At 42.5% G+C, this 13,457-nt stretch overlaps 1 protein-coding gene across 1 annotated transcript; it reads right to left on the reverse strand.

The window, feature by feature from the left end:
- Positions 1 to 612: 612 nt before the first annotated feature.
- LOC108667324 lies at positions 613 to 13,040 on the reverse strand. The gene is made up of 11 exons (XM_018154340.2): positions 12,856 to 13,040; positions 12,235 to 12,375; positions 11,924 to 12,103; positions 11,400 to 11,555; positions 10,767 to 10,867; positions 9,629 to 10,559; positions 9,119 to 9,248; positions 8,445 to 8,674; positions 4,082 to 4,245; positions 2,537 to 2,678; positions 613 to 1,932 (listed from the first exon to the last, which is right to left on the reverse strand). The coding sequence occupies exons 1-11, from the start codon at positions 12,877 to 12,879 to the stop codon at positions 1,831 to 1,833; spliced, it is 2,301 nt and encodes a 766-aa protein (XP_018009829.1). The 5' UTR covers positions 12,880 to 13,040; the 3' UTR covers positions 613 to 1,830.
- Positions 13,041 to 13,457: the final 417 nt, after the last annotated feature.

A 13,457-nucleotide genomic window follows, 5' to 3' on the forward strand; every position in this document is an offset into this window, starting at 1 on the left:
TATAACGCGTCATAAAAAGAATTGCTCAGTTGTTTCAGGATTGTTTTCGTTTTACTTAAAAAATTAGCAATTTCAGCTATACCTAGAAATAGAAAATTCACAGATGATCTAAGCAACAATTCGTTGCATCAATGGAGTGATATTTGATAAATTCAATCCAGTCCCCAATAAGGTTCCAAGGTTCATAACATCCTTGTCCGAGTATGTTGACAAACGATGTGCAAATGTAGATGCTATCGAATTAATTTCCGACAAAATGACCTATGTGAGCTGTTATATTATCTCTCCAGTCGTTACAAGTGCTACTATGAACTATCCGTCAATTTAACTAGCGAATTGAGCGACGAGTTCGATGGCCCGGCGATATTGAAAGACGATGACACGCGCCCATCTCGACGCTCGCCCGCCGTTGTGTTGTCCATCTCTCCACTAGGTAGGATTACCGGACACACTCAAGCATGAAGTGTGTCACGTGGCCGGGAATTTTTTAGAACCAGGAGCTGGTTCCTAGGAAAATGCTCACGGGCCGATGACGTTCGACTATCGTGGGGAAAAAGCTGCGCAGGCCTTTCCCGCATTATCGCCAGTCGAAGGATATAGAAACTACACCCATAACCATGTCACTTCTAAATTCACCGGAGGAAAACTGCCACTTCCACGAGTGACACCAACACCAGTGCATCCATTGATGTTTAATTTTGAATTGGATAGAATGTTAATTACTCTCCATCCAATTCAAATTGTCCCAATTTTATAACCGAAAATATGCAATGGTATCCAATTCAAATCCAATTCCCCAAAACTATGAAGAATGAACTTTAAATAAAAATCGTATAACCACTGGCTAAATTGCATAGATAGTAATGAGTGAAATGCGTTGCCAGGACTTCTTGAAAGCCTAATGGTACCATAAGGGACAGAACTATCTTGCTGCATGGACAAATGAAAAAGTAAAGTAGGTACATTTGCACAATAATTTCGCAAATAAGAATGATACTTGTAAAATTTCAATAATTATTGCACAGTAAATTCAAGTCTAAAATAAAACATGGTCAAAACCACTTCAAAGAATAAATAAACATAAAAATTTGAATGAAATAAATAAGTAATAAAAAAATCATAAAAATACTCTTTACAATGTAAAAGTTCTTGTGCACAATGCGTACTTTAAGCATGTGTAGGCTGAAGCGAAGCTAGAAGACCATCTCTCATAGAGATGCAATTTCGAGAACTAGTGTACGCGAGAATAATAGCAAGATGAATGGCACACCGTTGACAAAGCTATGATGACAATGTTCGGCTGAAAAACGCTTTAAAAACATCAATACTACGTCTTATTACATTTAATATCAAATGGGCGCAAGGAAGATTTTTGAGAATGACAAAATTTCGGAGACGAAGAATTTGCCATCTCAGTAATTAGTATGCTCTGAGTCTGTTGAACACTCAATAGAGAGTAAGCTTCTAAAGAGGTTTCCATCATGTTCGTTGTTGATGCAAAACTTGACGCGACCAGATTTACTCAGGTTAATAATGAAAAATTCCTGTTGCGATTCCTAACGGGAAACACATGAAATTTGTTAAATAATAATAACAAATTGCTATCTGTTGGAAAACTAAACCGAGCGAAAATAAAATTTTTCCAACATTCACAACCTTTCTCTTAACATCACAACCTGCCTTGTTTGAAATTCGCTGCGTTTTGTTCATCTAGAGAAACAATTCCAAATCAACAAACATTGTGGGAAAAAATATCCGTCAACTGGTCGAGGAGCATAACTAGTGTTCTTCATTGGGAAAATCTACAAACAATTTACTAAAGAAGAAAGATTACGAAGAAACAGACGGAATGAAGGCTGGAGCAGACAGTGGGCTGATGACGACTTGCAGCTTGAGGGAGTCGCATGGAGGGAGCAGGTACTGAGCTGCCACCTGCCCATCAGTTACCAAGAGTAAAGCAATCTAAGAGTCATAATCTGGTTACATGCAATAATATATGAGCACACCTGGGAGCGAAGAGTAATTTAGGAGAGAGAGTGCAAGGTAACGATTCTTAGATCAAGATTATGTTAACTACTATTGAGCAGAGCATATTTAAAGTGATTTCAATCATCACAAGTATTCACAGCAATTATGTAAAGGGGAACGGAATCCTACCACACGAATAAAAATTGTAAGATGTTTAAAAAAATCGTTAAAATACCAATCTATTTGCTTTAATTACAGTAACAATGGTCAAGCAGCAGACATCATCAACGCAATGCTAGATCATCAAAAACATTTTGTAACCGCCAAAACAGATCAGGCAATAATATATCTTATTTGATTAGCTGTTAAACTTGATATTCTAAAACCGACGATGAATACCGTTCAGGACCGGTCTCAATACCGTTCAGCACCGGTCTCAATACCGTTCAGGACCGGTCTCAATACCGTTCAGGACCGGTCTCAATCGTTCTCCCTACACCTTGAATTATCAAGAAAATCTCAAGGTAGAATATAACGATAATAAAACAATGCGGGCCTCTGTGTTCACCTTAGGGTCGTTGAGAGAATCAAATGGCAAGATATCGTCCATGTTGAGGAGGCAGTCGTCAGGGGAGAAGATGTGGTTCTTGGTGACGACGTGCGAGACGAATTCGACGCCGTTACTATATGCCGATACGAGTACAGCCAGCCTGTGCACGCAATAGCAGCTTTAGTTATTCCGAAGTGACGCTAACAGAACTGGTTCTTGTCTGCCTCCCGTAGAGGCCTATTATACAGCAGCTATGGTCATAATGGAGGGACAAACCTAAACTTCAGCAAAGACTATGAAAAGAGCTACACTTACACGAGATGAGCAAACTTATCATTGTTAAAACGCAGCGAGAAGAATAAACATTTAACCTAAGATATATTTTTAATGATTTTCTACATATCAACATAGAGTAATTTCTCTAGTTATTTGTTGCTAAATATTTTGCCAGACAACGAGTGCTATCCTGCAAGTAGGCTTGTGCCAGAAGTGGGAGAAGCCTTTTTGAGAGACTGATTGATTTCCGTCGTAAACTTTATGGTTAAAAAGTAATTACATCTCGGCGGAGATCCGTCATTGGACTAGTTCAATGGACAGCAATCGAGCAGCATCATGTTACTGAACTATCTAGCCAGAATATTTTCAATATATAAAATGTCCATCTCGTCTTGGTCACTGACGCTCAACAGGATCTGTGATCCATAACAACAAACAAGATATCCATATCCCAGTTTACATTAGATGTATTCCCCATTCATGAGCACATAGGAACCGTGGCAAATATATTCTTCTAGCAGACGGGGGATTTGGTGTTACAAACTTAGCATGATCTTGGAACAATTGAGGATAACACTATCACAACCATCACCCCGTCACCATTAACAACATAACAACCACGAAAACCACTATATCACATGCACCACCAACATCATCACAACCACTAAAAATATCATCATGACAAGCACCGCCACCATCATCAAGACAAGCAACATCACCACCATCATCAAGACAAGCAACATCACCACCATCATCAAGACAGGCAAGTACCATCACAACCAAGACAAGCACCATCGTCAACACCATCAAGACAAGCACCACCGCCATCAAGACAAGCACCACCACCGCCATCAAGACAAGCACCACCGCCATCAAGACAAGCACCACCACCATCAAGACAAGCACCACCTCCAAGACAAGCACCACCATCAAGACAAGCACCACCATCAAGACAAGAACCACCATCAAGACAAGCACCACCATCAAGATAAGCACCGCCATCATCAAGACAAGCACCACCATCAAGACAAGCACCACCGCCATCAAGACAAGCACCACCATCAAGACAAGCACCGCCATCATCAAGACAAGCACCGCCATCAAGACAAGCACCATCATCAAGACAAGCACCGCCATCAAGACAAGCACCATCATCAAGACAAGCACCACCGCCATCAAGACAAGCACCACCATCAAGACAAGCACCGCCATCAAGACAAGCACCACCATCAAGACAGGTACCGCCATCAAGACAAGCCGTCAGTATGACTGAGCGGCAAGACTCACCGCACTCTGGGACTGGGGGCAGGAGCAGAGGAGCCCTTGTCGGGGGCGGCGACGGCGTTGGCGGTGTTGTGGGTGATGCTCAGACGCACCGTCCGGAGAATCACTTCGGGCACTTCAACAGTTCCTTGCCACACGATCAGAAAATACTTGCGGAACCACACACCCTACAAAAAACACGTTTTTGTTATTCTATACAGATTACTACTTGTATATTAAACAAATGCAACATTAGAAACGTTAGTTCCACGAAACATAAGATCGGTTCCCGATCGAGAAGGAACATTAATTCCTTCCCGATCTTACCATCCTCCCAAGATACTAATATGCTTTCAGGAAGGCCCCGTGTTAGAAAATATATTTGCTGGAAATACCTTCAACTGAAATGTGAACACGGAAAAAGGGTGAAGGATGTAGATTTACAGATCCCAGAATTTGTTATAAATCCTTTGACTGTCGAAGCTGTCATCCACGAGGATGCAAAAAGGGTAAGGATTCCTTCCCTTTACCACCCTATGCTGTGCTGGTGCGTCAAAAATAGGGAGGATTTCGCCAAAGACAACTATCGTTGAACTGAACAAAACGATTTGGAAAAACACACAGCGGAGGTAGCACCAAAGCTACACTCTCACAACGAATGACGATGTCCACCGCACGGCAGGCCCTACGAGCGCAGGGACAACAGGACAATGCTCTGGGGACAATGCTCTTTCCAACACCGTTGGAAAGAGCGGTGATGAGCTGAAAATTATGAGCAGGGATGAGCTGAGTCCAATGAGTATCAGAGAGGACTAAGTAAATCAACCAATCATTTGGGACAGAGAAGCACGAGGCGGGCAAGAGGTCAGACTCGGTGCTTTTCAGCGCATTTCCTCATTTATGAAAAAAATGCACTATTGTGCTCGCCATGTCCGTCTGTCTGTCCGTCCGTGACTTCATGTTTTCGTCGACGAGAAAATGCGCTCTCTGTCATATGATGCAAATGCGCTATATTTTTTAGACATGAGGGAGCAAATGAAACACCAGATGCATCAGTTAGAACTGATAAAATTCCAGAACGAGCTCCTGGTCCAGAGATTCCTGGCAGAGCGGTGTCGCTGCAGGTAAGAACACCTGGCATTCTGCTGGCCAACATCGAGGGGCTCTACCACGAAGAGCGCGTCATAAGATTGGCTTGCTGAAAGAGATGGCCGACGAGGGCGGGATCTTGATGATTGCACTAACTGAGTCGCATAAGAAAATATATCCTTGATGCCGAAATTGCAATGGAAGGATTCCAACATTATCGTGCGGACAGAATGGGAGGGAGGAAGAAGGGAGGAGTAATTGTTTACCTTAGAAACTCCCTCGCAAAAAGTACGGGGGAATTGAGATCGAAATCTGGAAACTCGGAGTGATTTGTTGAACATGTACTACTCCACACTAAATATCTCGACTTCTGCATAGCTATAGTGTATAGACCACCTGCTTGTCCGTCGGTAAATTTTAACGAAATCCTCTAGGAACTGGAAGATCCTTCCTCTAACCTGATAATGGGAGAGAGAGCCTTCAGCCTACCACGTATCCCTTGGACAAACCCAGAAGGGTTTGGACGGTGAAGGCCACGACAAAAGTCAGGAAGAAAAACTAGCGCAGTTTGCTGAGGAACACTTAATAAGTCAGCAGATACGGGTGCCAACAAGGGAGCACAATATCCTTAATCCCTTCTTTACTAACAATGAAAGAATGGTGGTCGAGTTTGATTGGAAAAGACTTCACAGTCTGACAACTGTCTGGTGATCGAGGATAGGACAATTGGAATTGAAAATCAGCTCAGGTGAATACTCCAAGAGGGACTGGCAGGACTTGACTTTCACGATCAAAGAACAGACTGGGAGGCAATTAGAAACGAAGTAGCAGATATTGATTGAGGACCGGATTTTCGGGAGAAGAATTCAGATGAAATTTACACAAAACTTGGCGAGAATCTAGCGCAGGAATGTGTACGTCATACTCCGATGAGAAGGGGCCCTAAAGTTTGCAGCATTCCGAGACACCGACGAATCCTCATGTGAAAACGAACACGATCAAATAAACAAATAGCTAACTGCACTAGTGATATGAGAAGACAGAGACAAGTAGATTTTCACAAGAAAACCGAACTCAGGTTGCAGGACTCGCACAGGATGGAAGAACAAACTGCCGAGGAACGAATGATTAAGGTCATCAGAGATTATCCCAGGTTTTTTTCAAATACGCCCAGTCCAAGGCCAAAATAAAGACGCCAGCGGGCCCGCTGAAGGATAACGATGCCCTCATTGCAGATGATCAGGGCATGTGTACGAGTTACCGAGAGCGCAGTTTGAATCAGTGTTTAGTAACCCCCGCTACTCTAGACAGGAGACTGAAATTGAAGTCCTCCAGGAGCTTCCAGATGGAGGGGGCTGGGGGTGGAGTTCCGGCAGTATTGCTAAAGAAGTGTGTCGGAGATTAAACATCAATGAAAAAACCGCTCACAATGCTCTCAAAAACCTCGTTGATGCAGAGAATTGTTCCTGAGGGCCTGAAAGTGGGACTGATAACACCAATCCACAACGGAGGTCCGAGGGACAGACCCCAAAATTAGACCTGCGACCTTAACCTCACAGGTGATCAAGGTATTTGCGAAGGTAGTGGCCAGAAGGCTTGCTAAGTGTTTGGAAGAGGCCAAACTGTATAGTAACGATCAATATGGTTTCCGGCGAAATTGTTCCTGTTTGTCGCAGTTATTAGAGTACCATCATCGCCTTGTGGCCCTACAAGAGAGAGCTGGCGTAGACGTGGTATACCTGGACTTTGCTAAAGCCTTTGACAAAGTTGACCATGGGGTGCTCTTTAAAAAGCTGAGGCTGTTGGGGGTCGGAGGAAGCCTGTTGAGGTGGATCCACAGCTTCCTTACAGATAGAGTACGAGCTGTCGCAATTGTAAACTTGAAATCGAGAGAAGCGAAGGTGAAAAACGGAGTGCCTCAAGGTTCTATGCTCGGACCGATCTTCTTCCTCATCCTCATTGCCGACATCGACTCCTAACTTACCCACTCATGTACATCGTCATTTGCAGATGATACGAGTGTGCTAATGAGGATCACCGACGACCTAGACTGCAAGAGGCTACAGGATGACTCGTCAACAATCTATGATTGGGACCTAGTGAATAATATGCAATTCAAAAGCACAAAGTTCGAAGTAATGAGATAGAGAGTTGGCACAGAGATCAGGATGCCACATCTCTACTTGACATCAGATGGCACAGAAATTGAAGAGGAGCAGCTTGTTCGAGATCTCGGAGTGTTGATGAGTACTGAAGCCACGTTCAATGATCAAATCTAGGAAATTGCACGAGGCAGACAACGGATGGGGTGGATCTGGTGGATATTCCGAACGAGAAGCAGCACCAATGATTACGCTCTTCAGAGCCCTCGTGCTCTCCGATATTGAGTATTGCTGTCACATTTGGGCGCCGGTAACAGCGGGCGCGGTGCGGAGACTGGAGTCATTCCAGCGGACCTTCACGTCCAGATTCAGCGGTATGAAAGAGATGGTACTGAACTACTGGGGAAGGCTGAAGCACCTGGGGCTGTTCTCACTGGATAGAAGAGAGAGGCATATCATACTGTACACTTGGAAGATAATAACCGGTCTTGCTCACAAATTTGAATGCGAGACCTCCAAAATAGTGACGTATTACAACAAAAGGAGGGGAAACTATGCAGGATTCCTCCATTTAATAACCGAGCTGCGGCCAGAGTGCAGACTCTTCGTGAGGGATCACTGTCCGTGACAGGACCGAGGCTGTTCTATGCCCCGCCTAAAGTGCTGATAGGAGGAGAATTCACCTTTGCGACATTCAAGAGTCGACTCAGCAAGTGGCAAGCAACTGCATTTTGCATCAGATGGCCCACACGAGGGCAAGGGAAGATAGACGGAACACGTTCAACGTTAACTCCGCGACCCGAGGGCTGGGCGACCTGCCTATCGACGACTTGGAGATGGAAGAGATGACGAAGGCGGCGCATCCGCACGACCGTGGACTAGGAAGTCCTGAACTCGTCATAAGATTAACGAGTGCAACTTGAACACAAACGACTCAGCGCTCTGAATGGCAAAGGACATATGCAAGTGTACACAATCAGAAATTGAATGAGTCATATTGTCCAAATAGTAACGCACTTTCTTACCCACAGTGCGAACAGAGAGTGGACGTAACACTGATTTGCCTAGTTGAGAGGCCAAACTGTGTCAAACATAGACAAAAGGTGCGCCACTTTCAAGGACCAAGTACTAATCATTTCACTTGTTGCATATTTGATGCCAGCGTTGAGCGCAAAGCAGAGGCGCCAAGAATCTACCTTGGGGTAGAGCTCGACGATCCACTCGAGGCGCTCGTCGTTCTGTTGCTCAGACACGGACGCCGGCGTGCTGAAGAAGAGGGTGCGGCTGTGGTAGGGCGGCAGTGCAGGCAGGTTGTCTACGGTGAGACCAGCGCTCCAGAGCTCCGCGGTGTACAAGCGAGGGACGAACATTAGTCGTAGGGACTCGTCTTTGCACTCCATTACTTCGCTCAGACGCCACCATTCGCCTGTACACGCACAGATTTACATTTATCTTCATACTAAATAATGGTAAACAGTTCTTTAAATTCAGAAATAGCACGCTTAGTCCTTGTTCACCTCAAATTCCCATTTTCATACATGAAAACTATACATGCATTATTTGAAAGAATCATTTAAAATGAAAAATGTCAAACATGCCAATAATTAAAAACCCCATATAACACATTGGTCGATAAATATTTGACGGTGGGCGGCCGAGGCTGTTACAGAATTTAGACAACCACAATTACTGCAGGAGGGGCCACCTGTGGCTCGATAAAGCGTGTCATTTTACTGAAGGTCAAGGTCGTGGTCTGGAAGGTCAAGGCCTGTGTCTGAAAGGCCGAGGTCGAAGTGTGAACTTGTAATAGATGCGGAGTGCTCGCTCCACTGAGCTGGATTAAATCAGCAGCGAAGGAAATCCTGCTCACCAGATTGGAAGTTGACGCCCACGGCCATGCGTGTGATGAAGAACTCCTTGTACTGGATGGTGAGCGGCAGGGGCAACAGGTGAGCGATCTGCCGCGGCGTCATCATAGGGAACCGTACGAACGACATCACCTGAAATAATGTAACCTTATTTAGACAAATTCATGGACACTTAGAAGACGTTTCTATGAAGCTGTGTTGCGCCAGCAGTAGCTCTTCTCGCCAGTGTAAGTAAAGATTAATCATACAGCATAGAATAGCAGCAAAGCTTTACTGATTTCCGTTATTGTTTTTTGGCCTAATTTATGAGAAATAGATGAATATCTTTAGTTATTCTGGTACAATGAGAGAAAGTACCAACGACCAAAGGTATAACAAATTCTCAAAAATTTATAAGCAATCACTAATCTTGTTGTCAAAGTATAACACAAGTCCACATCACACAGTGATTAGGAAATAGTTTTATTTCCAACGTTCAACATCCACTAGGGTGATTCAAATCTGTCACATGCCTTATAAGTGAGAGTTTCTATTTGCTGTGCGATATCGTCGTCAATAGAAGCATCGTGTACGAGAGGAGACGAGCAGCGCAGGTACAACATCCCCGTGTAAGGCTGAGATGACGACGAGTTGTGTGCAGCCCCTGTGGACTTGTGACGACTAGTCGAGAATGGCGGGAAATACGACCCTGATGCACCTCCAACGGATTCATCAGAAGTATTGCAGTTCAGCGATGGAAGAATTGGGGGGAAACTGTGTCCACGATGGGCAGTGCAATCCAATTGTGTCCACGAACTGCAGCAGCCATGACTGCTTTGTGAACGACCACAATGGTTTGCATGTAAATTTTGGCACACATGGCAAGGACTACAGAAACACGTATGGGCGAGATTGGAAGACGAAGCATTAAATGAGTGTAAGGGGCAATTTTGTGTCCCGGGAGACGCTGACATGTTAGAGCAGCAACAACGAGTCCCGGCAAAGCGACTTCGCGGCATTGCACAAGAGGGAATATTATTGAACGATATCCCATGATTTGCACGCCAGCAGGGAGAGGAGACACTACATGAACACACCGAAGGCCCGCCTCCAGCATGGCTTGCGTGAGGACACATCCTTGAAGAACCGGCATCAAAGCAACCTTGATTGCAGTCTCTAGACACGCCTCCACACGAGGGCCTGCCATGGGATTGTTTTCCTGGTGTGCCACTATTTAAGTGGTCTTTTTTATACAGTGACTTTTCTAATGAGAAATTGGATGGTGAGGACTGGCTAGATTCTTCCTTTATTTCTTCTTTCAATTGCAGCTTAGGGTGTAGCTTAACTAAAGGAGGCTGAATGAGGCAGGATGGAGGCGCGGGGGATGCGCAGTGACTGCTCGCAGCAGAATCAGATTCCGCCAGTAATCGATGTTTTTGCATCTCCAACCACTGGACCAAATACCTGAACAAGTAGAATAAGTTTATAATGCACACAGTGGAATAACCATCAAAACAAACTTGACTTCCTATAATTCAAGCAATTCACAAATTAAAGAATTTTAAGTAATCAACTTGAAAGCACCTATGTTATAAAACTTTAAAATAGAGAGAATCTGTTATCTGCAGGTTATTCATTTTGTAGCAGACTTGATAGTGGCCAGACACGCACATGTACAAGGTCATCTCATCATGCACAACCAAGTCATGCTGAGCCAAAACGCTCGTCAGGAGTCCCACATCGCAGTTCAAGAAATCTGACGTCCGTGCAACCTGAGAGGGATTTTCGGAGTTACATAATTATATACCTATGTACATATATTGTACCGTAAAATGGGGTAACTTAGACCACTTTTTATTTTATAAATGATGCCATTTTTTTACTAGCTAAATTAAACTTGAATTGAAACATGCAAAATACAGGTCTATACTCTAGCTTCACTCACCATAAATTGCTGGCTCTTGCCTCTCATAAGCCCATTGACAAAATTTTTCTATGTCAAATAGTTTTTGAGTTGTGGGGGTTTTTGTTAAAAAAACGAAAAGTGGTCTAAGTTACCCCGCCGGTCTAAGTTACCCCATTTTACGGTAGTTAAAACAAGCTGGTAGTTTAGCACAGAAATTATTTGTCTACAAATGATTGAAAAAATAATTCATAAACAAACTTCCTATTCATCTCAATTCATTCTGTATTTTCAAGCTGTATCACAACCCTTTGCCAATGAAAAAATAATGTACAATGAGAATTTTACTCACTCTCTGGATATAGTGCGACCTTGTATACAAGTTAAAATTTAATATATACCTGCTCAAAGTTCCACTTGAAATGATTGAGACAAGCTGTAGCTGCAGCAGTGTGCTGTGACGCCAAGCAGTACTGCAGCCACGAGAGCAGAAAATTGTGCTCAGCAGCTGATACCACATGTTGCTTCATGTACGACCCACATACAACACGCAAGTCCTGCACACATGTCAGTGATGTCAGGGACTGTAGACAGGCAGCACCTCATAGTTTCAAAGAAGTTTTGATTTTACACAGCTAAAATAAATAGCAGACTTAAAATAAGCCTTGACTTGTTTGTTTTAGTCTCTAATTGCTTGCTTGGAAGACATTTTATAAATTACATGAAATCACAAGAAGACTTTATTTTGAGCTAATGAAAATATTAGAACTAACTACGCAAAACAAGAAACACATAAATTTGATGAACAATTTCAGAATAATTTAGATGCTTAGACATTTATACAATTTTCAACAAGCTACTGAGCTTTTCAAGAGTTTTTCAAAGATTTGAATCATTTGATCATAGCAATGCATGTGATATATACCTGAACATTATATTTATCAGCAAGAGCAAGTATTGGGAGAACTGTTGCATCAGTCAGCACAACACGCCCAGTGTAGAGGTACTGCAGAAACGTTCCAAACTGCTGTTCACACTCTTCAGCTTCATGCAGAACCACGACTTGTTCACAGCTCTCGGACCACTCAGGTTTGAGTAACATAACCTTGAAAATAAATAGAAATCTAGGTTACAATGTATGAAAAATAGTATCAAATAATTGACCAGGAAAATTCAGCTGCTATAAACCAACAGGAAACTAGGGTTAGATGGAAAAAATTGGGAAATTATTATTACCTGGAAAACAGCTGATGAAGCACAGAGTATGAGCCGGTGAGCTGGGTATTCCTGCAGTCCAACTTTCAGAATGACATCACTCAGGAGTCGGTTACAGTACAGGTTGCTGATCTTATTCAGAACACTCTCGCAGTTGTTAATCTGTAAGATTATTGGATTTAAGGATCAGATGTTTGATGGGAACTTCAAATCTCTGCACAAAATGGCACCACATTATAGCACCTATTCCCAGTGCATGGAGGCAATGTGATTATGCATCTGCCACTACCTGTTCATTTAACAAAAATTATTAGTATCGATTTTAATTATCAGCACAGGCATAAAAAAATTCATGCTCTTTCAACATTTAATAATTTCTAGAATAAAAAATCACTCTGAAGAACATCATTAACTTGATGCTATTGCATATTATAGCAGTTATTTGGTTCCACACAAAATTCACAGATTAAAGTGATGAATTTTTCAATTGAGTTTTGTACTCCAACATATCAAATTTTGAAAAGCTCATCAATAAGTATGTTATTTTATTTGTCGCAATAGGTGGAACTAACAATCATAAGTTTTTCCTTGTTTAATTGTATGCCCGCAAAGAAGATTTGATATTATATTAGAGCTACTAACCGACGATTGTGGAGAACCTGACATGGTGCTTTGTAGGCATGAGGAATCACATGTGCATTGATGTCAAAGTCAATAGACAGCAGCAATCACACAACCCTGTAAGTAGGTATAGGCTGCCCAAACAAAGCATTCTTTAAGTAAGTGCAGAACCAGTTAAAAAAGTATAACTAAAAATGTTTTTCAGACAGTAGATTTTATATTTAGAGGTTCATGTGAAAAAAGACAATTTATTGACATAAGATAGCACAAGTGTTTTAATCATTTTTTTTTCACTTTAATTCTCTCTAGCAAGCTCACTGCAAATTTTGAGCACAATTGAAAAGCATAAATTTGTCAAATCAAAAGCAATGAAGAGCTAATTGAAATGGAAGTGATTTATTGACATTATGCGCGTGGGAGAGAGGTCAGAATTTTTGTCCACTTTATTTTCACATAGGTTCTCCGCTTGAGTATGAAATCTAAAATAATAACCAATCATCGTTAGTGATTTGCATTTATACACTTGCACATTAATTGCGTACAAGCTGAGATCATGAACATTAGGGAATGTTCATCATTTCATGTGAATTGATTTGTGGTAAAGTTACTGGAAAAAACATTGA

Source organism: Hyalella azteca, unplaced genomic scaffold (assembly GCF_000764305.2).
Source record: "Hyalella azteca isolate HAZT.00-mixed unplaced genomic scaffold, Hazt_2.0.2 contig1961, whole genome shotgun sequence".
NCBI classification, from domain to species: Eukaryota; Metazoa; Arthropoda; class Malacostraca; order Amphipoda; family Hyalellidae; genus Hyalella; species Hyalella azteca.